The sequence below is a fragment of the Silene latifolia genome, chromosome Y (genome assembly GCF_048544455.1).
Source record: "Silene latifolia isolate original U9 population chromosome Y, ASM4854445v1, whole genome shotgun sequence".
NCBI lineage: Eukaryota > Viridiplantae > Streptophyta > Magnoliopsida > Caryophyllales > Caryophyllaceae > Silene > Silene latifolia.
In genome coordinates this window covers 442,883,596-442,910,425 of record NC_133538.1, presented here as the reverse complement: position 1 = coordinate 442,910,425, position 26,830 = coordinate 442,883,596, and the positions used below count along the sequence as shown (strand labels likewise).

Below are 26,830 nucleotides of genomic sequence, written 5' to 3'. Positions count from 1 at the left end.
TAACTTGAATTTGACATAAATGTAAACTTTACTTTAGGTGTTGTTTGGCCTAGTTTATGTGAAATAACTTTTACTTTCTAGAATGAGTTTTTTCATAAACTACTTTTTGAAAAAGTTGCGGTTGTTTGGCCTAACTTTTGTAAAAGTAGTTTCTTAACAAATTGATGTGTTTGGCCTACTACTGCTTTTTTTTTTTTTTTTTTTAGTTTCCATAATCCTAAGAGTTTTTGGGAGAAGTAGAAGCAGAAGCATTAATTTGGTGCTTCTGTTTCTAGTAGCTTTTTATTAACTTCTGACTTTTCAAAAGTAGTTTTTTATCTCCCTAAATTATAGTGTTTGACCCAACTTCTACTTTTACAATTAGAAAAGCACTTAGAAAGCTTGGCCAAACACCCCCTTAATTAAGTTAAGATAGGAAACTTAGTTAACTTAAGCTAATTATGTTTAAGTTAACTAAAGTAACTTCATTTTTAAAAGGTTAACTTAAATAAACTTAACTAACTTATAAGCTACATTTTCAGGTTCAGGTAAATTCGAGTTTGGTTTATTACAGTTAGGTTAATTCGAATTTGAGTGAATTTATGTTCCGGTGATTTCACAATCGAGTTAAAATATATTTCTCATACGTTCTGTTTTTACCTACCTATTTTTGATTTTTATATATTTGGTTCAAATTTTATCGTAAGTCGTATGTCTAAAAATTGGTAACATAAAATTAATTAAATATTTATTGTTATTGGTATTTCACATTCAAATATTATATAAATGAGATGCTAAGTTTATAAATTCATAATCAATCATCAAATGCTAATTAGTCTTAAATTAAAAATTTGACTACAATGTCTTATACTAAGTAACTATCTATGTATACTATTGTATAATTAGTATTAAAGAATGAATTAAAATTGGACAAGTTGTGACCTGTTATAACCCGATAAGATTTAGTATTGAATTTTTTTGACTCGATATGAACTGCTACATGATTTTCAGTCGAACTGACCGATCCGTAACAACCGTTACCCGACCAAGTGTTCCACATTCCGACCCGATACCCGAGGTAAGTCATAACCCGAAATAATCCGACTAAACCCGATCCGACTCACAAACGTACGCGACTCGAATCAATCCGACATCACGATAACCCGAACCTGATTTAACTCGACTCGAATCCGACTCGACCCACCCGATTGCCACCTCTACTTGCATCATCTTCTTCATTCCATCACCATACACCAACATCCCCTTCTATTTGCATACACCAACATCTTCTTCCACCTATATACACAATCATCCTTCCATCTACATACGTCATCACCGATACACCATCACCTCTTTTTAGCCGATAAACTCAGTTAATTTTTTTTAACCTTAACTTTTTAAATCCATGTTATTTATGAACTCAAGAATTGTTGTATTTATTTGGGTTTTTTTGTAAAATATGAAATATAATGTAGGTGGTGAGAAAATAGAAAAAAAAAAATTATTCAAAATATGTCAAAATTGAGTTTGTTCTATAGACGATTTACAAATATGAGCTTATTATATTTGCTTATATTTTTAATTTATTTGTTGTTATTTCGTAAATAAATCTGATTTTGCTTATTTATTTCTTCTTCTCTTTGAAGAGAGAAGGGAAAAGTAAGGGTTGTACTTTTTGTAAAAAAAAGGTGTTAATGTGTTTTGCGGTAAAAATAGAAATACACCACGCAGTACTTTTATTTCCGTCCTTTTTCTTCCCAACATTTGTGTAGAGCCAATGTAAACATGACACGCGGTAAAAATAGAAATACATCACGCAGTACTTTTATTTCCGTCCTTTTTCTTCCCGACATTTGTGTAGAGCCAATGTAAACATGACACATATCAGGTAAAGTGGAGTTGAATGGGGGAGTACTATGTCTGTAACGCCCAAATTTAGATCAAAACTTACTTTCGTCACGACTAATATAGATTTGTTGACGTAGTTTCTCCAATCCGCTATTTTCTTCCTCTTTGATGTGGGCACAAGGATTAAGGATGAGAGTATTATATTGATAAAGGGCATATATAAGGTTGGGTGATAAGAGAGAGGGATGCATAATTAGGAGTTAAATAATAAATTGTGTGCCACAAACATTAATGGGAAGTGTTAGGGTGACACCGAGTGTTAACAAGTTTGGTAACACCCTAATAAAATATAATAAAAAATTAAATAAAATTGATAATCGATTTTTTTTTTTGCGCCAATTGTAGAAGGATAGAAGTGTAATTTTTTATATTTCATCTTCTATTAATTAAATCAACCATTTTCTATCATCAAAATCCAAAATCTGATAGATTTTACAAAGGGGGGAGTATTTCATAAGATACGATTTATATTATTGATAAACTTGTGTTGTTATCTGATACGAATACATACCCGTATTTATAGTAATGACTCAAACCTTAACCCTAAATCTAGAATATACTAATTAACTTATTCCGTAAGACTAATAATATCTCTTATTTTATACTCACACAATATTTATCATATTGTGTTTCCTAATCTCACTCGGATACCTCATTACCCTCCCTCAAACTTATGGTAATTTGACCCAAATTTCCATGAGTTTGAAATTACATTACAATAATTAATAAGAAAAAAAATGTCGACTTTTCTTCGTCTTCTTTATCTTCTTCTTCATCGGTGAGTATACGACCCGCCGACCACAATAATGCGTAATCGACTCGCCAGTCAAGATAAGTGCGTAACTCGCCAGTACATACGAGGGGTAGCAACTTACCCACTCAATTCAATACGTGCGTAACTCGCCAGTACAATAATGTGTAACCGACTCGCCAGTCAATACGTGCGTAACTCGCCAGTAAATACGACTATATGAGCGGTAACAACCAATCACTCATATAAATAAATACTCTTGTCTTACGACAAATAGATAAACAATACGCCTCGTCTCACGACACGAGGACATCACTCAAATTTGATCCGAGTAAATAGACCGGATAGCATACTGCAACCAAGGAACGTACACCGTGCGGTCTAACCAATAGAGAACAATTCAACAGCTTACAATCATACTCTGGCCATACGTCCAATCGCCTTACTGAACAAGAATACCAATATTTTTTTTTTAGAAAACAATATTTTTTTTAATACTACAAATAACGATGATTGACGGAATAACAAGAATACATACTTTTTAAAAAAAAATTTGTTTTTGTTTTTAAGATTAGATAGTACTAACAAAATCCCGCCGGTGGGTGTTTCACATTATCAACCCACCGGCGAGGCAACGGAAGTTTTAATTTAGGCCTCAAGAGCGTGAGGCTCTGATGCCAAGATAGATTTTACAAAGTGGAGAGTATTTCATAAGATACGATTTATATTATTGATAAACTTGTGTTGTCATCTGATATGAATACAGACCCGTATTTATAGTAACTAGGTTTAAATCCGTGAAAATTCACGGGATTGCTTTAAAAATTTTAATATTAACAACTACATGGAAAACTTACTCCTTACTTAATAACTCATTTTATATAATTATAACACTTTGTTAATAGTCATGATAATGTCAATATGTAATGGCGATAAACATAGTTATATATGTTCGAAAATGAAAGAAAAAATTAGATTTTATTATTTTGTTATTGTTAAGCATATTAAAATAATAATTATATATATTTTTTTTATTATTGGGAAATCCTATTCATAAGATCATACGTCAAATAAACCTATCATCATTAACTAAATCTCTACATGCCCTGAAAAATCATTTTGAAGTTGGGTGTATAAGTAATGAGCACATTGACTTGAAATTGCTAATTTTAAATTGGGATTGACTGTAGTCTGGAAATTAGAAACTTAATTCTATTTAAACTGCTCATTTTTAAATAAAGCTAATATTTTAACATATTCAAATTTACCAATATTTTTCACGCATTGATCTTTTTAATAATATTGACTAATATGGTTACTATAGTATGCATAAAATTTTCTAACATTTTGGGAAAACATTTTACCCATTTTATGTGAAAAATATTTTAATTTAATTCCTAAAAAAATAGCCAATATATATTTTTGAATTCAGCGAATCACTAATAAAATCCTTATTTTAGTTGTTTTAGTAGTGTGAAAATTTAATTTGAATTTTCGAAATAAAATTTGGAATAGCATGGAAATTCTATTTTTATAATAGGTAACTTTTAATTACTCTCTAAATTTATTTATTTTTCCTTATATAACTGTTTTCTCAATAAGTGGCATGTCAACTTTTGATGAAAATCTATGATACCACATCAACAACTTGGCTATTACATTAAAAAAATATATGATATGATATGATATGATGACTCAAACCTTAACCCTAAATCTAGAATATACTAACTTATTCCGTAAGACAATAATAATATCTCTTATTTTATCTCACGCAATATTTATCATATTGTGTTTTCTAATCTCACTCGGATACCTTATTATCATACTTTCTCGGCTCTCACAATGCATTACTGCGATCAATCTCCAATTTATGGAATCAATCTCCAATTTATAGACTTCACCAAGGTGCCATCAAACGTCTTTTACAACAAAATTTGAAATTGATAATAATTCACATGAATTACAAATTCACATGAACTTAACTTCCTAGGAACTTTATCTTCCCATAGTGAACCAAATAACCCATTAGTTTGATTATTTGATTAATTTGCAGTTAAATAGCTTTAGAAATGAGAATTAATGAAGCTATGTAATTGCTTAGACCAGGCCTATATCATTATTTGACGCATCCGGTTGACCAATCTTTTGAAAATGGTGAACAAGATATCATCGACGCTTTTCGGAATATAATTGTATTGAAATATTCCTATATTACCCTTTATTAAAAGACTATTTTGAATTTTAAGTTCTTTTGGAGGGAAATGAAAACAATGGAAAAATTACTAAAATATCCTTGGTGTTACCGAATCCTATTCATTAAGGGGGTGTTTGGTTGGAGCTTTTGGAATGGATTGGAATGGATTCAATCCATTCTAGTGTTTGGTTGGGGTGATTTGGAATGGAGTTAGATACCCAATGGATTCTAACTCCACCCCAACCCCTTGGAATCCCATAGCCACCCTCCTACCTTGGATTCAAACTCTATTCCCCCTTCTATAATTTATGGTGAACCAAACAAGATTAGGCAAGTATGGATTTAGAACCCCATACTACTATACTATCAAACTTCATTCCATTCCATTCCAACTTGTTGAACCAAACGACTCCTAAAAGAATAATCACAGTGCTGAGTTGTCAGCACGTGGTTGTCTGTTGACTTTTCAAAGTTCCAATTTTTTTTTTCTGAATTTGTGGAATCCACGATTTCTACACCATTTTATTTCATTTGCTGCTAATTGCTAATATGCTTGCTTCAATATATAAGACAATTTTGTAATTTACAAATTTTATAACATTAATATAAAATCAGAAATAATAAATTTATCTTCAACGTGCTTTGTCGATAAATTAACCCGAATAACAATTCCATAGGCATCAATGCATCATTTTAAGAAGTAAATGACTTTGCCAATGTCATGAATCTCATGATACAATTGATATCACATAAATGATCCTGCTTATAGTAAAATACATAATCATAAATTAATTAATACAATTAATAAATAAATAATACGGAGTATATAATTACAACATTTTTCGTCTGTATTGAATCTGAAAAAATTAACCCAAAACAACGATAAGAGGAAAAAAATACGGAATATTTTTTTAAAAAAAATTTCATGTATACCATTATTAATAAATCGACCACTAGATCTACAAAATTCAATAGCTTATTAGTAAAACTTCCCATGAATAATTTATAAGGATCGAAATAAGTAGATATTTTAAAATTGCATGAAACTAAAAATACAAAAAGTAAAATAAAATAAAATAAATTACTACAATAACAAAAGAGAAAAAAATTAATTCTTTAGGAAAATAAAATTGCTGGAAAAAACATATTAATTAAAAATATGCATACATAAAAATATTTCTATAAAATGTTTGCTTATCGTCTACAATAGCCTGAAATTGTCTGCAAAAAGATCCACACGTTACCTTTTTTTTCAAATCCTTATAATTTACACTCCATGTATAAAGATTAAATAATTAACTGAAGATTTAAAGGTGCTATTATGTGAGAGAAATTTAAAATAATTTGAGAGAGGGTGTGAGAGGAGTGGTTGTAGAGGAATGCAAAATAGAGAGAAAGAGGGTGAATATGGAGTATTATTGTACTGCATAAAAAGTTTAGAATGAACATAAAATTGGGTAGTATGAGGTGAGGCCTTGAAAGTAGGTTTTTTTTCTGGGTAGTATTTTTATTTATACGGCAGTGTTACTTTTAATGAGCTGTGTGCGTTTTAATTTAAGAGATGGGTAAGCCCGTTTTAAATTCTCATTTAGAACGGGTATATTCGTCTAAAGTTTAAGACGGTTAAATATACTAATATGTAATTGATAAGATAACAAGAAGATGTATAAAGAGAAAAAAAATATTTGTCATATATAACCACGTGCAAAGATATTTGACCAATTTTAATATTAAGACAGGTACGTCCGCTTTGAGAAAGAATAGACGCTCATTTATATGTGTAGCGTTACGTGCCATATTGGTAGATCAAAATTGTGTCATACAATCTACCTTAAAACGGGGATCCATCCATTTTATAATAAAAACAGATTAAATATTTCAACTATTGGGATAGATCGGACAACGGGTTGTTATTTCTTAAACATTATTATTTTGTCTTCATCTGTCCAAGTGGCTAATAGTTGATACGTTGTAACTATAAAGTGGATATATTCGTCTTAAATAATAATTTGTATAATTAACATCTTCATAACTCATTTTAAATGACTTATTCAAATATGTGGCCAATTTATCCAAATAAGTTATATGAGGATCTCACATCATTCGTTTGGAGTTTGACATGTGAAACAAGCCAGGTAGGTCGGGTGTCGGGTTGGTCATACAAGTAGGGTCGAATCAGATCATATGACTTTTATGATCATATTTGCAATTTTTAAGGCAAAAAACATATTTTAATAGATTAAGTCGTATTTAATATTAATAATTAATTATATTTATTATGTATCGTACTTAAATTAAATAATTTATAAAAAATAAATTATTCTAATAATTTTATTATCATTGAGCAAACGGGTTGGGTCCGGTTTCGACTTTAAAATAATTGGTAATTTCGGGTTTGGGACAATCGTGTCTCGGGTCAAAACTTACGAGTCTTTGATCCTGAACAAACAGATTGGGCAAGGACGAGTTTACGGTGGGTAAAGTTTTGACAGGTCAATATCGAGTATGTACATGACTAAACTCAACTTCAAATAATAAAATAATAATTATTATTGTGATTTGTGATCGTGTATATCGACCCATGTTCGGATTATAGTGCATAAGTCCAAAATGCACCTCTATAAATTCTTACTCCCTCCTATCCACTCTTTTCTTCCCTATTTCCTAAAACGGATTATTCAGGTTTTCTTCCCCTTTCCTTTTTGAGAAAGTTTTTATTAATATTATACTCTTACCTCTTTCCACTCATCAAACCCCACTATATACTTTATTAATATTTAATTCTAATTATTCCTACCTCTCTCCAATAACCAAACCCCACTCATCTCCTTTATTAATATTTAATCATAATTATTCATACCTCTCTCCAATTACCAAACCCCACTCATATATTTATCAATATTATACTCCCACCCTTAATCTCCGTGCCCACTTCAAAGGGGAAAAAAGGATAGATAGGAGGGAGTATATTGTAAGAGGGTGAAAAATATATAAGATACGGTTTTATATTATGCGTATATTGTACAATGTGTATATGCTTAATAAAATTTCACGACGTGTAAACTATTCTTTAAAATTTATATTTTTTGATAAATATGATTTTTTTACAAAATCATTCATATTTATATGCTGTTATATTTGAAATAACAAGTGCAAAATAATTGCACGACTTATATTTGAAATACTATTAATTTGTTAAATATATGTTCGAAATGTACAAACTTAGTGATCGAAAATGAAATTACAATATAAATCAAGAATCTAAAATATGACTAATAAAGCTTAAATCATTATTTTTACGTTTTTTAATAATAATAAAATTTGAAATAACGACCCCGTGCAATTTGCACGGGTTTAAAACTAGTTTCGGTAACACTTGATGTCGCTATCTTATTTCTCAACATTAAAGTAAAGAATAAAATAGAAGTAAAAGAGTTGGGTGGGGTTTGGTGACAGGAGAGAGAGTGATGAATAAAATAAGAGTAAAAATTTATTAAAAATAAAAAGGGAAGAAACCTAAATAATCCGTTTTAAAAAATAGGAAAAAATATAGAGAATTGGAGGCAATAATAGATATCAACTAGTTTAACTGGTAGTCGTACTTAACGGTATATCTTGGTATTACGTTATCAGGTGTCAACTAGCTTAACTCGTCGTATATGTGTGATATCTTAGAGCTGATATTAAAGGTGGTAACGATAGTCGTAGTTATCTGTATCTTAGTATTACCTTATATATATCAACTAGTTTAACTCATATATATCTAATCTAATGTTTTAGATTTTATTCACCAAAAGATGTAAAAATATCACTTGTCAGTTAGCTTAGTTGGTATCGGGTCCATATAATCCGCTAGTTTAACTTGTGTATGGATGATGTCATCGAGTTAATTTTTTCACTTCAAATGTACAATATCAGTTGTCAACTAGCTTAGGTGGTATATGAATCCATTTTCTCTCCATTTTCTCAAAAGAAATGGAGAGGCAAGTACCTATTAATGGCCCGAATTGCATATTGATAACATCTAACGGTTCTAAATTTACGCATAAAAATAAAGGAAAATGAGGCTGCAAGAGGAAATTATTATTTAAAGAGATTGTGAGAGGAAATGGAGAGGATCCATTCCCGGTGGTATATATAGTGAGAAATAAACATGTAGGATATATTATTAGGGTAGCTTCTTTGCTTTGTAGTTTCTAAAGGTGAGAAAGAAGGCAAGTAAACATCCAAAGACATATACTAGGATACCCTACTTTTAGACAAAGTTATACTTCTAGGATAAAGTAGACAACTTAGATAATAACTTTGGTATAAAGAGGAGCTAAAGGGAGAATATATTGAAATGGGAGAGGTAGAAAGGAAGGAAGAAGACGATAAGATGAAAGGGGTGTCAAAGGAAGCGGAGATTTCGATAGCGGCTTCGTCAATGTTTCCGGGGTTTCGATTTAGTCCGACTGATGAAGAGTTGATTTTGTACTACCTAAAGAAGAAACTTGATGGTTTTGATAAATGTGTTGAACTCATTCCTGTAGTCGATATTTGCAAATTTGAGCCTTGGGATTTGCCTGGTATCTTTCAATTCCTTACTCTTTTTTGTTTTACAATCATTGACGATTTCAAATGATTACGATTCATGTTAACCAACTTCAAATTGTTTAGGACTATTGTAACAATAGCAATAGTGTTATCTATCGTGTACGTTACTGAATGGTACTGAGTTTTGTATTATCAGATGAGGCAAATATGTTATTGATTACACTAAAAATGAGTTTATACTTAATACTCCTTCCCATCCAAACTAAAGGTAACACTTACCTTATTCGGACCATCCAAACCAAACTACCCATTCCTTTTTTAGTAAAAAACATCACTAAAAAACCCTCACATACCCTTATTATTTACATACAATGCCATTATGTTTGTGGTCCTCTTTCAATTAAAGTGCAAGTGGGCCAACTATATTTCCAATATTACCCTTACTTTTTCCATTTTTTCTTAAAACAAGTGCCCCCTCCCATGTTACCTTTTGTTTGGATGGGAGGGAGTATATCATGAGATTAGCTCTCGTGAATTTTCTACATTTAGTTATTAATACTAGGATACACCTTAGAAAAACCGATATACGAGTATTTATAAAGCTTATTATTACTCAAATTGGTTTTAAGAAGTTATTCTCGATTTGGCTTTCATAGATGATTTAGGATAGTTGATTTGAAGGAAGGAATATTTTGTATCGCCATGGAAGCTAATCTAGGCAATTAAGGGTGTGCTTGGATAGTAAAAGTGGAGGGAAAGGGAGGGGAGGGAGAAGGAGGGAAGAGAAAGGGAGGCAAGGGAAGGGGAGGGCAAATGGGGGTGAGTGTTTGGATACAATTCCTTTTAAATTTTGCCTATTTTTTATATTTTTTGTAAATAAAGTTAGATTCGCCAATGCCGCGAGCCCCTAGTCGTCATATATTTATTTATCTTTTAATTATTGTAGCAATAGCTCTATTTGGTTTAGTTAGGCTTTGTTTGGAGCGAATACGTGTTTCAAAAGGAAATGGAGAGGAGAGGAAACAATTGAAATTTCCCTTGTTTAATTAGATAGCCGGTTGGGATCGATATAAATGGAGCAATTTTTTTTCTTCTTCCTTTTACCGCCTCATGATATCGCTACATTTCCGTCTCAATTATCCATAAATGCAAAAAATGATAATCCATCGTGAGAAATATAAACAGTAATCGTTTGTGTCACAACTTGAATGTGTTTTTTTTGCTGAACTTTATTCTAGAAACTTATCAGAAGATTACTCTTTTTGTCCCTTGCTAGCCAAATCTATCATCAAGTCGGATCAAGAGTGGTTTTTCTTTTCACCTCGCGGTAAAAAATATCCAAATGGGTCACAAAGTAAGAGGGCAACTGAGATTGGCTATTGGAAGGCTACTGGAAAGGAGCGCAATGTTAAGTCTGGTGCAAATGTGATTGGCACTAAACGGACTTTAGTATTCCACATTGGTCGTGCTCCCAAAGGGGAGAGAACGGAGTGGATAATGCACGAGTATTGTATGTCCGGAAAGGGCCAGGTAAAGAAAATCGAAATCTATTGTGATAGCATTGACTTCTTAACTTCTGAGTTCTGAAATGTAGCATTTTCGAGCTAGAAACCTGGACTTTTAACTGATATTATCATGGTGTCGGATTTAATAGGATGCTCTGGTGGTTTGTCGACTGAGGAGGAAATGCGATTACCAAGCAACAGACGATCCAAATGCACAGAATAACATGGGAAACAACTCATTGTCGATGATGGGTAGTAGTGGAACGAACTCGGGGTGTGGGTTGGAGCCCTTATGTACGACAGCAGGAAACAAGACGGCGGCTGAAAGTTCAATGAAGAAGTCTAGTAGTAGTCATGATTCCCATTCTGTAGAACAGATGGATTCTGCATCTCAGACGGATTGGAAATTTAAAGACGATATTTTGCAGCCTGAATCTTCTAGTCACGCTAAGGTATGCGCTTTCTTCCTTTCCCGACCAGCTACAAAAATGTCACCTTTTAACGTCACATTCATCTCATATGCTGTACAAATGTGAATTAGCATCAGCGTGTCAATGATGACGATGACCTGTTTGCGGAGATACTTAACGACAACATAGTTCAGTTAGATGAACCACTCCCTACTTCGACAGGGGGTGGTTCATCTATCGTGACCACAACCACGACCACAGTATCTATCGTACCACGCACACACAGGCAGCCAGGTCATCCCAATATGACACGATTAGACCCTACCCAAGGAACAACAAGTAGAAGGATAAGGTTGCGGAAATTAAGGCGGATAAGCCCTCGCAAGGGGGAGCTAGAGGAGCAAATTGGTGAAAATGTGATCGCTAGCCCAAAGCTTGGACGGTTTTGGCGGGTAAGCGTATTGAGAGGGCCAATGAGGCTACAGGTAGATGGTAATTATGCGTTTGTAGTCGTAATAATGATGAGTTTGTTGGTTTTGTTTGTCAGCTATGTGTGTAGACGTGTAGTCCTGTATTATTCGTAGCCACAAGGATTTCACGTAGGTGAAATATTTGTGTTGCTAAATGTAACAAAAATTAAAATAGATATTAGGAAGGGATCAAACCAGTAACCTCTTAAACTGCAGTCAAATGCTCTACCACTGAGCTATGAACTCTTTGATGAGAATTTAGACACTTAATTATAATGACCAAATTACTTGTTTCTTAGTCCTTTTTGATGGGCCTGTATTGGGCTTATGTAAACTCCCTAAAATACACTTTACAAGGTCCTTCTTTAAAAATGAGCTAGACAAAATGTATACAAATTCACAAACGGAATTAGTTTTTCACATACGGACTTTAAACTTTCATATACATTTTTTTCATAAAATTTCCATATACTACCCTTTTACCTAAATCTAATCAAAAGGTAAATTATATCCTACTCCCAAGAGCAGGGAGCATGATACTGTCATAGTTGTAATAGAGGGAAAAAAAGAAAAATAAAAAAAATAATTACCTACTACTACATCTTGCATACCATATGTTTGGTCATCTTTTTAAAACTACTCAATTTACAAGTTTATTAAAATCTTATCAAATTCATTAAATTCATAATTTTAATCTATTTATACTCAAATTTATCAAGTTTATGAATCATAATCATCAAAATAAACCACCGTATTCATTAAAGTTAAAGTGAATATAATTGTGTCTTATGGTGAATATCAAACTAAGTTACATACACTACAAGAAATAAGCTTGTTTCCTACGGACGATTTCCGTCGGAACACATATTAAAACCGTAGGAATACGCAATTTCCTACGGAATTTTCGTAGGAACGGGTCCGTCGGAATTTCTCGTCGGAAAAAAGGGTTATTCCGACGGTTTTTTTGTCGGTAAATTTAAGTCCTACGGACCTCCCTACGGATTTTAAAATTTCACGGATTATTCGACTAACAAAACCTTCCTACGAAATTTCGTCGGAAGAATTAAACATCCTACGACAATTCCGTAGGAATGTAGTATTATCTGTCGGTCATTATTATACTATTGTACCTACGGATTTTCGTAGAAATGTCGAAAATTCGGTCGGAGGAGTTAAACATCCTACGAAAATCCGTAGGAACCTAGTACTATCTGTCGGTGACTATTATACTATTTTACCTACGCATTTTTGTAGGAAATTTCGAAAATTCCTGTAGGAACATAAGAATTAGGCATAGTCGACCCGTTTTATAGCATGCTCAATTACCCAAATCCATCCCTGCACAAAATAATAAACAACCATTCATCATCACTCAACCGCAAATCGGGAGGCCACAATTCCACGCAAAAACTGCATTATAGAACAAGATTTCAAGTTTTGAATAATTGAAAAAAATGTCGAGTATTATGTTCCGAATATAAAACTTCATCAAGTACAAAACATGAATTATTCATAACATATCCTTCAAAGTAAACATAAAGTCATCTAAACCCTTCCAAATGATGTTTCCGCCCCACTATCTCCATCTTCATTGGGATCTCGGCGAAAAAAATGAGTGAACTGGGAGCATGTGGCGGAAATAGTGTGCAATGTTTCTTGCATTTTCACGATTGTTTCATCCGTCTTGTTGAATCGCGCTTGAGTCTCCTCCTTTAACTTTTGATTTTCTTCTTTAAGCTTAGCATTTTCCGCTTGCACCCTACTAAGTATCCCGGTACCAATGTAAGAAGTAGCGGTAGATCCAGGTGTTGAATAAGTAGACGGCCTCTTGATATAAATATCAGCAGCACTACCAATGCCATACAAACGGCCCTTATGAAAGCCACCCGCAACTTCAACGAAAAGTTCATCTTCATCAAAATCTTCTCCTTTTTCCAACAATTCTTCCTTTCGAGATTCAAATTTTTTCTACAAAAAAAAAACAAACACAATAAGAACTATAATATGTAAACTAATTTTAAAACAAAAATAAATGAAATGTTAATGCTAGTATATATCACCTTTATTTCTTCGGACTTTTTATCAGCGAGCACACCGTTGTGGGAATGGACTTGAATGAATAAATCAAAAGCCGTTGGTATTTTCCCCTCTTTATCATCTCTAATCTATTAATTCAAATTTCATACATTATTAGTATATAAAATGTGTAAGTTTTCTATTTGTTTCATATTGTGAAAGTAACAAAAGAAATATAGAGTTGATTTGCTTACCATTCGCTCCGCGAGCTCAATACTAGAAATAGAACCCATGTTATGAGTTCCTGGAATTTTGCCATCGACTGCGTGCTTTGCCCGATTAGCTTTTCCACTTTGAGACATCTTTTTAAACGCATCACTATTTCTATAAGCTTTCAGTTCCGTAAAAGAGGTCGCTGGCATCCAATCAGGCTTCTCATCATCAGTGTTCACGTAATGGAGTATGTCCCGAAGACGATCTCCTGCCGTATCAAAGAAAGCCTTCTTAACATCGGCCTCCGGGTCAGAGTGGTAAACAACCTTATCCTACAATGATGTAAAAAAATTTGAATGAGCAAAAAACTGTAATTTTAAAGTATTTTCGTAATGAAACTAAAAATGTTTTTACCTTGAAGACATTCCACCACTTTACACGGACCTCTTCAGGAGTCTTTTTCCAAGTTGGGCAAAAAACGGTGAAGTTAGTCCTTATTGTAGTTGCAACTTCCTGTGAAACATCCGGATGACCAAACCTAAAACGAAAACAAGCAAAAAACGACACACATACAATATTTAAATATAATGATATTTTGGGAGCAACCACTTTCCATTATGCATTGCATGATACGTACCATGTTCAAAAGCTCAATCCATGACTTCTCTGAATTTAGAGTACTGTCACTATGTCTGTAACACCCCCATACTCCAAGTGCCTTACCAGGACCACTCAGGTATAAGGATACTACCATCTCGGTTGCCCGAGGTACTGAATATCATAAGACAATAAAGAACCGTACTTTTAAAGTAATTATAGATTAAGTGATTACAGGTTCAAACCAAAACTAATAAAAGAAATTACAAGGTTCTCATACGGTCTCTGACTAAAACTATCAAAGCTACTAGACTTCGTCGACACAGCGGAAGACTTCTAAGCGCCACGTGGTGACTCATTGACTATCCCATACGCGTCATATCACACCTGCTCAATAACTGCTCACCACCCCGAATGGATCACCACAGTTTTTTAAAACATTTAAACGGGGTCAGTACTAATCACACAATTCAATATATATATCAACAATAAGATAAACAGACAATGAATTTGAATCACACACACACACACACACACACCACCAACTCCCATCGTCTCAATAATGACCGTCCACTTTGGACCACCACGCGATGGGGGACCGCAGCCGTTCCCACCTAAGCCCCGCTCATCGTACGAGCGATAACCCTGTCCCATTAATGTGCACATCCCTTTTCGTGGCGGGTTCCACGAAGGGTGAAACTAGGGCGTGAGATCACTCCCGCAAGTGACCCCACTCAGCCGAGAACGCATCTCGAGAACCATCAACAAACACAACCACAATCACAATCACAATCACAATCATCATATCAAACAACTAACTACCGCACATCACCAATATCCCATTATGGGACTAATACTGAGTAGGAAATCCTACCTGGAAAGCACAACAAGCAGACTGTATCTACAATTTGTATCAAGACGCCTCTTCTACGAACCCTCCTCTATCATATAACACACATAGGCCATACATCACATACTACACATAAAAACCCCCAATTCCTAAATTAGGGTTTAACCAAACTTAACTAAACATTATAAAAATTACGTTAAAAGCTTACCCTTGACGCAAGGAACTCAACGACACGAACAACGACAAGAACCGACCGTCTGAACTCCGGGAATTGCTAAGAATGCGATTAGGAAGATGAACTTTGCTTTCTCTCTTAAACGGGGTTTTAGGTTTTGCAAAAGTGATTTAAAACAATGACGATTATGTTTAAATACCTTAATCGCATAATTAACAAAACCCGAGAAAACTCCCCGTAAAAAATAGGACACTCGATCAGTACCCAAGGTACTCGATCGAGTACCCCCTTACTCGATCGAGTACCCTGACTACTCGATCGAGTACCCAACAGTCAGAAACTATTTTATTTCGCAACTTGCCCTTACTCGACAGAGTAAGGGCTACTCGATAGAGTACCCCAAGACTTATAAATACGGAGTATTACAGTCTTCCCTCTCTTAACACCCACTCCACCAACTATGTTTACTTCCACCACATGACTCACTATACCGAATCTACCACATATATATCTCTCACGATACCAACTCCATACATAACCAACTACCATCCTCTAATGCTGCTAGCTCCATAATATCATCAACTATCAAATCCAATACTAAGACACTCATAGACATCAAACGGGATGTTACATTCTACCACCCTTAAAAGGAACTTCGTCCTCGAAGTTTACTCACACTCGTAACCTCATCATCCAACTGTCAATACTAGCGAAATATTCTCACACTCCTAAACATCACGCTACTACAAGCACGGTCATGACCTTTAATAAAATCACCCACAACACGAATCGATCTTTTATTCTACATCAAGACTCAACTTCCGAATATATTACCATATGTACAACCATCAAAATCTGTTTTATCGCATCCTACTCCTCTTAAGACAAATGTTACGTCCTCGTAACTCACTAATACCAAACCATATCTATATCTCATTACCCTCTGTACCACCACATGTCAAAGATAACCGTCTATAAACCAAACACTCACCATTCTTATATCCAAGGCTCCCATACATAAACATTTCCCATTCCTCAACTCATTCAAAGAAACGCACCTAACCTATACTATAAACTCGTAGCAAATCACCATACCCACTCTTCATTATTCTTTGCCAAACAACATACCTCTCTACGTAAGGCACTTATCTCCCAGAAGCATAACTCACGATCCGCACTCGTTACGTACACGCACACTAGATCCTCAAGTTCTTTCTTTCATTACCGCAAAATTCATACACAACTTAACATGACACTAATTTCCCCAACACCCTACACTCACTGTCTCAACAAAAGATTATGAACTACCTGCCGCTTTCAGATCATTACAACACATGTTCCACGAATCATTTTCCATTACCATGTCTACCGATGTCTCATCTGAAAAACAAGATCAAAATTATCAGTAACAACTCTCTTCACAACCGTGTCCCATCAATGAGAATATCACTATCCCATGACAACAACGAAAACATATACAACTCTATTTCATATCATACTCTACCTCATTCCCAACTTAACCTGGTAAAGAAAACATGAATAAACAAGACAACTGTCTATCAGCACAAACTGAAACTCACAGGAAACAACAACAAACGAAACAACAATCTATGTATAATTGGTATGTACTTTCGAAACTCGAATCATAATCATCCCGCCTACTCCACCACAACCGGTGACGGCATTACAACACCGCCACCAACAGCCACACCGTAGTGCGAAAATACCCGCATCCCAACACTAAATATCGTGCCCGGATCACCACCCGAGGCACCACAACCGCATCGATAGACATCACAACATACACAATCCCATAAATCCGACTCAACATAACTTCTTGAACAAGAAAAACTTACTCAAATCCACTTTATTAAATCACCACGCAACATATTATGTGGATAAACAGATAAGCATCTCATGAACATCATCTCTACCATTTCACGGAATACACATGTGTTATCAATACACATAAAATTATAACTAGCCATGTCAAATCAATCAAGTTATTACCTTTTTGGATATCATTCAATTAAATTACCGTGTCCAACATATATATTGCAGAACATTCATAAAACAACTTTATAATTATCACACCATACCACTTCTTGTGAGGTCAGAACCTCACACAAACATTTACACATATCATAGACCCGTAATCACAACCAACTAGTCAATCCTGACCACGTAAGTTACCACTCGAAAAAGGTTACATGCCGCCCGAGTTTAACTCATATGCCCCTCATAACATATTCCCCCATTCGCACAACCATCACTTCCTGCCAAATATAACCATACCTTCACTATTCAACTAATAGCGTCCGCCTCATCTAACCACATCTTATACCCTCTCACAATCATACACAACAATCAGGTCCCTACCAAATCAACCTCTTTAGAATTGCTACCTTTCTAATATACCATCACTCTTAACCACTAGTGATAACACCACAATGCCACCACGCCTCGTATATCAAATCTCTTACACCCATACCAAAATAACATGGTTTTTCTCCTATGTTTGATTAACATTGCAAATAACGAATATCAAACCCATCCACAAAATTACCTCAACATTATTCCCAATGCTATCTTATTTGTGTTGTCATTCAGCTCTCCACCAAATATCTCGTATCGTGCCGATACTCCACCAACTTCTTACTCCCTTAATTCCTCGAAACTCATTACCAATCATGTTGTCCTGAAACTCCTATATAACCTTTAGCTAACATCCTCGTGATACCATCACATATTTCGATGATTCCTTATCTTTATATCACATAGCTCCGGTGAACATTTTCCTCAGCTTACTTTTATCCTTCTTTTCTCTTTACACTCAATAATACCAATTAATAGTTCAACTCCTTATTCCTTCTAGCTAACTCTTTAGAAATCTGGTTACCCCTTCATTGCTCCAAAACTCAATTCCATTATTTGCTACCGACATCATCTCACTCTTTCTTACCATGGATCTTCTCTTGTTATGTTATCACTCATACTTGCCACTAATCTATCCATAGAACCAACGTTTAATGTTCAAACAATTGCATCTCCCTTTTTACATTTCTAGAAATCAGAATTCATTTAATACCGTTAATTACCCAAGGAAATCACACAATAGTTTCATCTTTTAATAAACCAAACCTCCCAAACTCACTCCTTTGTCCACAAATACACCTCGCGACATGTCTCCACAAAGTTCACTATGTATTACTCTTCTCAACCCCTTTAAACGAACTTTCACTACATAAATCCATAACCCACACGACTCCTAACCATTTCCCTCCATAACTCTTTACACATCTCAAGTTGCCACTATCCACATTCTTACTTTCAATCTTTTCATTCTCACGTTCATTATACTCACATTATCCCTTGCCTATATTCACTTATTTTTACATTACTCAACACACAATCATATCACTCATCCCGTCTCGCAAAACGTGCGCCATGCCTCAATAGACTATACCAATCTTCCTTTTCTTTTTCCACCATCTATCATAATCACATATAACTCATGTCCTCCCCACCGAACTCATACTCATCATAGTGCCACTCTTTACATCATAAGATTGGGTAACTTACGCTCCAGGACCAACACATACGTAAAACAATGCATAAAGAAGTAATACAACACCTTTGAATTAAACGTAATATGCAACGAATGTCAAAAGACAAACATATGACCCGAAATACGCATATGACCTGCACGGACCCCACTCGATCAGTACGGAACCTACTCGATCGAGTTGAGGCTACTCGATCGAGTGCCCAACATGCTTGATCGAGTGCCCCGACTTAACCCAAACGGACCTTCGATCTCGACTTACTCGACCGAGTAGCCCGGCTACTCGATCGAGTGACCCCATACTCGATCGAGTGCCCGAGGTACTCGATCGAGTGCCCAAAAACACGATTCTGGTCAAAATAACGACAAGTACCCACTCGATCGAATCAAACCCACTCGATCGAGTCATGCAGACTCGTGAATACTACCCGCATGTTATCTCACATACCCCAACGTACTATGCATTCATTATTATTTCAACATTATGATTACAACTACGCATTCAAATCTGCGCGACTCCTCATACAATTAACAAAATAATCTACTTCGTGTTATCAAGTGCCACGTTATAAACAACCGTCATGCTTTTCATCCAATTCGTTATATAAAACACATATCATTGAACCTCTATTCTTCATGTTACTACTTACCAAAGCCAAACATTACCATCTATCATGCTCATATAACATTCAACTTTCAATCATGTATTACTCGCATGTTTTAAATTTTCATAACTTTTCATAACACAAACCACACCCATACACTACAAATCCTATTTCCATGTTGCTAATACAACAACATTACAAATCCACTTCATCACACATCATCATATACGAACTACTTTCTTTTTCTACCATATCATTCATCATTCTCATATACTTTCCCAACGATTCCAACCAACATGTCAACCAACTATCATGCAACATGCTTTCAACAAACCATATACAGCACAATTAACATACACGTCGCACATATACACACGGACTCCACGTTCCCATACCATGTGACTGGCTTAAGTATCATGGGGCCAAGATTTTGAAATGAGGGCGCCTACTCACCCAAAACCTAGCATCAGTTGGGGCTCCCATTACACATACACCAGGTTCATTTTATTAGACTCCCTATGTTCATTATGTTCATTTGTTACTGGTTCCAAAATCGTCTCTACGATACCATTTGTAACACCCCATACTCCAAGTGCCTTACCAGGACCACTCTGGTATAAGGATACTACCATCTCGGTTGCCCGAGGTACCGAATATCATAAGACAATAAAGAAACGTACTTTTAAAGTAATTATAGATTAAGTGATTAGGGTTCAAACCAAAACTAATAAAAAAATTACAAGGCTCTCATACGGTCTACTGACTAAAACTATCAAAGCTACTAGACTTCGTCGACACAAACGGAAGACTTCTAAGCGCCACGTGGTGACTCATCCCGGCTATCCCATACGCGTCATATCACACTGCTCAATAAGCTGCTCACCACCCCGAATGGATCACCACAGTTTTTAAAACATTTAAACGGGGTCAATACTAATCACACAATTCAATATATATCAACAATAAGATAAGCAGAGCCAATTTGAATCACACACACACACACACACACCACCAACTCCCATCGTCTCAATCGACCGTATCCCTTTGGACCACTGCCGCGATGGGGGACCGGCCGTTTCCACCTAAGCCCGCTCATCGTACGAGCGATAACCTGTCCCATTAATGTGCACATCCCCTTTCGTGGCGGGTTCCACGAAGGGCGAAACTAGGGCGTGAGATCACTCCCGCAAGTGACCCCACTCAGCCGAGAACGCATCTCGAGAACCATCAACAAACACAACCACAATCACAATCACAATCACAATCATCATATCAAACAACTAACTACCGCACATCACCAATATCCCATTATGGGACTAATGCGAGTAGGAAATCCTACCCGGAAAGCACAACAAGCGGATCGTATCTACGGTGTATCAAGACGCCTCTTCTACGAACCCTCCTCCTATCATATAAAACACATAGGCCATACATCACATACTACACATAAAAACCCCCAATTCCTAAATTAGGGTTTAACCAAACTTAACTAAACATTATAAAAATTACGTTAAAAGCTTACCCTTGACGCAAGGAACTCAACGACACGAACAACGACAAGAACCGACCGTCGAACTCCGGAATTGCTAAGAATGCGATTAGGAAGATGAACTTGATGCTTTCTCTCTTAAACAGGGTTTTAGGTTTTGCAAAAGTGATTTAAAACAATGACGATTATGTTTACATACCTTAATCGCATAATTAACAAAACCCGAGAAAACTCCCCGTAAAAAACGGACACTCGATCAGTACCCAAGGTACTCGATCACCCCTTACTCGATCGAGTACCCTGACTACTCGATCGAGTACCCAACAGGTCAGAAACTATTTTATTTAGCAACTTGCCCTTACTCGACAGAGTAAGGGCTACTCGATAGAGTACCCCAAGACTTATAAATACGGAGTATTACAATGTCACAATGTACGATTTGCTCTAACTATATCAGAATCAATTATGGTCATGTTTTACATTATTTTTGCATTTGGCATAATGCTAGGCCAAACACCTTGAACGAATTGATGCCTATCTTACACACTATCTAAGGTGAAATAACAAGGGTATACTACAACTAATCCACCATGATGCCACCTCCATCGTCATTCATCACTCCTGCCCATCACTAATGGACGCCGGGATAGAATCGAGCTTGTGAAGACAAAAAAAATAAACCCTGCACTATTCATTCTACCCTTAAGTAGCGACAATTGAGCAGCCCAGACAATTTATAATAACACCAAGAACAACTCATAACTCGGAATCGGGTTTTGAATGTATAAACTTTGTATTGGACAGAGGACAAGGACAAACTAACAAAGTAAAGTATATGAGAAAGATTGATGATGTATTCCATTGGGAATTGCTAACATATTAGAGGCAAAGATTACAAGAGTATAATACTAATAGCTATATAAGACTAAGAGTAACTTGCTATAAGAAATATGGAGAGATTGGAGAGCAACGGTCCAGTTGTATAATACCTTCTTCGTTACTCCTTTTTGAATTTGATGATTATTTATTCTAATTGTTGCAATTCTCTTCTATCAAAAACTGTAAATTTTTACGATCTTTCAATTTTCTGCTAAGAAGATAGATTTGAGGGAGAGAAAATAAGAGATAAAGCAGGGGAAATGACGATGGTGCTGGTGGAAAATGTAAGGAGGGATAAAAGTACTGCACTTGAGTATTGGTAGTGTCAAAGTAGAATAGTATTGTATAAATTAAGGATAATGACTCAAGAAGAATGATTTAAATGAAAAGAAAAAAAAAAGCAATCGGTTAATCAAGCAACCAGTCATATGGCTTGTTTAAAGACTATATGGTATAAAGGTGAAACTATTTTCAGATGAATAAAAGGTGGGATTATTTTAGGAAGACGGGTCAAAGGTCGGATTATTCATGTCAATTGTTCTTGAAAAAAGAGTAATAAAAACATTATAATTATATGCATAATAGCAACAAAGGCAGCCCCACGAGATTCTTGATCACACTTAATGAAAGGCAAGGCAGCCTTAATGAGATTATAACAACCCATCAAATTAAAATAACCCATAAAAGAAAGGCACAATACTGATGATTTGAAAATTTACATTTTGTATAAAAATGTCTAAAATTTGCAAGAAAGAAGGGTCAAACTCGGGTTTCTAACTTCACACCTAACAACGTTTAGATCAAAGTTGGTTTTCTTACATAAAGAACTACGGACTACTATATAGTAGTAGTTACTTTGTTGATAAGTTAGAATTCCTTATTGTCTTACAGCTGTTTTTGAATGCCCAGATGTTTTGAGCCTAAGAAGATCAGTTTAAATTAGTGAATTTCTTTACACATATAGGTGGTCACAATTATGTTTAACCACACAACAATCACTTAGAACCTTATAAAGGTACTTACCACATATTATCCTCGGAAGATAAAATGATTTTCCCATCTTGAGTCCTCGGGGCTGGAGTCTTCTTATACTTTTTCTTTCCCTTTACTGAAACTTGAGTAGACACCTCACTGTCCTCGTTCTCAGGGATACATTCTCCACTTGGTATGCTCGAACGACCTCTTTTTCTACCTCCTGGCATAATTAACTACTAAACTATTCCAAAAAAAAGTATTAGATAAAACGAAAAAAAAGTTAGAATCTTGATTAAAAACGTTAATAATTTGAAAAATAAAAACATAGTATAACGAACTAGTAAAACATTACATCAAAATGTAAAGATAAACACACATGTCCATAATATAAAAAAAATGGTGCAAATATAAAATTTAATCTAATTATTCATCCTCAATATCATCGTGTTCATTTTCAATATCATCACCATCCTCGTCGTTGTCGTCGCCGTCATCATCATCATCATCATCTTCTTCTTCTTCTTCTTCTTCTTCATTCTCGTCTTCTTTATTTTCATCCATAATTTCATCTTCCTCCTCCTCCTCCTCCTCTCCCTCCTCCACCTCATTAATTCCACCATAATCTAATTCATCCTCATTAATCACCGACAAAATTGAATGTTCTGTGACCAATTCTTCTTGAAAAACAACTGGATCGACAGGAGCATCAATGTGTGTTCTAGCCTTGGTCTTAAACACAGCCCACCATTGATCATTCTTTTTGGAGTTTGGATAAGTTGAGAAATAGACTTGTTGAGCTTGATGAGCCAGGATAAATGGTTCATTTTTTTGATATTTCTTCGTACGATTAACTTCGACAAGTCTATATTTCTGATGCACTTGCGTACCTCTATTTGAGTTATCCATCCAGTCACATTTGAACAAGATAGCCTTATATATCTCTTGATTTCCAGCATAACTTAACTCAATGACTTCTTGTAAGATGCCATAATAGTCATTATCCTCACTAGAACTAACACATACCCCGTAATTCATTGATGTTTTATGTTCTCCATAACCGAATGTGTGAAAATTAAACCCATTAATTGAATAACGTGTCCATGATTGAACCTGTTTAGATGGACCCATTGCTAAAGCTCGTAGCAAATCATTGTTATTATTCAAACCAATCACCTATGATAAATGAATGTGTTAATTAAAAAAAAAGGTTATATAGGCCGGAATAGTATATTAAATGTTGGTTCAACTATAGCGCTTACTTGATCTTTAAACCATATTGGAAATTCTACATCAAATTTACTCCAAACATCATTCAAGGAGAGTTGTGGATGTTGTTTAATAATAAAATCCTCGAATTTCCTGAAATTTAAAAACATGTAATTTTATTTATTTTGATGTACACAACGATTCATGCTTCCTAAATTTATGTAATATTATTAAAAAGAAGATGATCTTACCCCCCAAACTCTTCTAATACGTCTTCACAATTGGTGAGAACATAAATATGGGCTCGATCATATTCATTGTCATCCAAGTACCTTTTTTTACCCTTTGAACTAGGGGTACCCTTCGCGTCTTTTTGGAAAAGCTCGGGCAAAATTGAATCAGTTTGTTCTCTCGAGTTAAGGTCAAGATCTTTTGTTTTTGTGTCTATATGCTCTTCAAAGTAGATAGAACAAAAGTTCGATATCTCTTCCGTTAAATAAGCATTGCATATAGAACCCTCGACACGAGCTTTATTACCAACTTTACGCTTCAAGTGGTTTAGAAACCTACACAATTACTAAGATATAATGAATGTTTTTTCATGGTTAATTTAACTGATCACGAAATGTAATTAAAAAATTTACCTCTCAAAAGGGTACATCCACCTATACTGAACGGGTCCACCAACTTTTGCTTCATATGGTAAATGAACCGGCAGATGTTCCATGGAGTTGAAAAAAGAAGGGGGGAAAATCATTTCCATTTTGCATATGATCTCTGCAATGTTTTTCTCTAGACGAGTCATATCATTTGCTTTAATAGTTGAAGCACACAAATCCCTAAAAAACTGACTAATCTCAGTTATTGAATTCCACACATTTGTTGGAAGTAGCCGTTTCAAAGCAACAGGTAACAGACGCTCCATAAATACATGACAATCATGGCTTTTCATTCCGTGAAGCTTAAGTTCTTTTAGATCCACACACCTACTCAAATCAGATGCATACCCATCTGGGAACTTCAAATTGGACACCCATTCACACAACTCTTTCTTTTGAGATTTGTCAAGAACGAAAGGAGCCTTGGGAATATCCCCGCTCTTACGTATATGTAATTTCGGACGATGACAAAAAAGACGCAGGTCTTTCCTTGAAGTAATCGTGTCTGTTGTTTTATTTTTCACATCCATCACCGTGTTAATCAACATCTCAAAGAAATTCTTCTCAATATGCATAACATCCAGGTTGTGTCAAATTAGTAACGATTTCCAATAAGGAAGCTCCCAAAAGATACTTCTTTTTTACCAACCATTTTTCAATTTTTTTTAATTCCTTGAACTCTTCCGGAGTACCACTGATTACCGTTGGAAAGTCTGACACCCGCTCCCATACTTCTTGTCCCGACAATATTGGAGGTGCAAGATCCTTTTCCACTGTATCTTTTAAGAAAGCATTCTTGTTATTTCGAAAATGATGATCTATTGATAAGAATTGTCTATGACAATCAAACCAACTCTCTTTCTTTCCAAATGGAAGATGAAATGATTTAGTTTTCTCCATACAATAAGGACATGCATTATGTCCAGCAGTGGACCAGCCGGACAACATGCCATATGCTGGAAAATCATTAATGGTCCAAATAAGGGATGCTTTTAGATAAAAATTTTGTTTCTTGGAAACATCGTACGTGAGTACACCAGTCTCCCACAATTGTTTCAACTCCTCCACCAACGGTTGCATGTACACATCTATGTTTTTCTTTGGATTCTTAGGACCAGGAACAATCAATGATAAAAAAAATAAACTGCCTCTTCAAACATAACCAAGGTGGTAGGTTATACGGTGTTACCATTACCGGCCAACATGAGTATGATTTCCCAAACTTGCCAAATGGTGAGAAACCGTCAGTGCAAAGACCTAAACGAACATTATGGGGATCACTTGCAAAATCAGGATAGGTTGAATCAAAATGTTTCCAAGCATCACTGTCACTTGGATGAGCCATTGTCCCACTAACACGGGGGTTCTCCTTATGCCATCTCATTTCCCGTGCAATGTGTTTTGTTGCGTAAAGCCTTTGTAACCGAGGTGTAAGTGGGAAATAAGTTAAGACATTATCTGCTACTCGCTTCCCCTTTGAAGTTTTTTTGTACCTATCTAAGCCGCACTTGCTACACTTCTCAAGCAGTGCATCTTCCTTCCAGAAAAGCATATGTCCTTCAGGGCAAGCGTCAATCTTTTGATGAGGAAGTTCTAAACCTTTAAGAATCTTTTTAGTGTTGTAAAATGTTCTTGTCATAGAGTTATTTTCCGGAATAACATCCTCAATCAACGATGCAATCCCATCCACGCATCTATGAGATAAATTGTTCTCACATTTTAAAGTTATTATCCTTGCAGCCGCTTCCAACAAGGAGACTTTGCTCCCCTCGTACAAAGGTTTGCAGCCGCATTTAACATGTCGAAAAATAACTTCGACTTGGGATTTGGAGTCTCTTCATCTTTGAT

At 35.2% G+C, this 26,830-nt stretch overlaps 2 protein-coding genes across 2 annotated transcripts; one reads left to right on the top strand and one right to left on the bottom strand.

Moving 5' to 3' along the window:
• Positions 1-9,200: 9,200 nt before the first annotated feature.
• On the top strand, positions 9,201-11,842 carry LOC141632696 (NAC domain-containing protein 40-like). Its single transcript, XM_074445217.1, has 5 exons — positions 9,201-9,400; positions 10,645-10,898; positions 11,023-11,325; positions 11,415-11,735; positions 11,831-11,842. Exons 1-5 carry the CDS (start codon positions 9,211-9,213, stop codon positions 11,840-11,842), a joined length of 1,080 nt encoding a protein of 359 aa, XP_074301318.1. The 5' UTR covers positions 9,201-9,210.
• Positions 11,843-13,298: 1,456 nt separating this feature from the next.
• Positions 13,299-23,344, bottom strand: LOC141632695 (uncharacterized). The gene is made up of 5 exons (XM_074445216.1): positions 23,166-23,344; positions 14,397-14,520; positions 14,024-14,314; positions 13,814-13,918; positions 13,299-13,721 (listed from the first exon to the last, which is right to left on the bottom strand). The coding sequence occupies exons 1-5, from the start codon at positions 23,342-23,344 to the stop codon at positions 13,299-13,301; spliced, it is 1,122 nt and encodes a 373-aa protein (XP_074301317.1).
• Between the last annotated feature and the right edge of the window lie 3,486 nt (positions 23,345-26,830).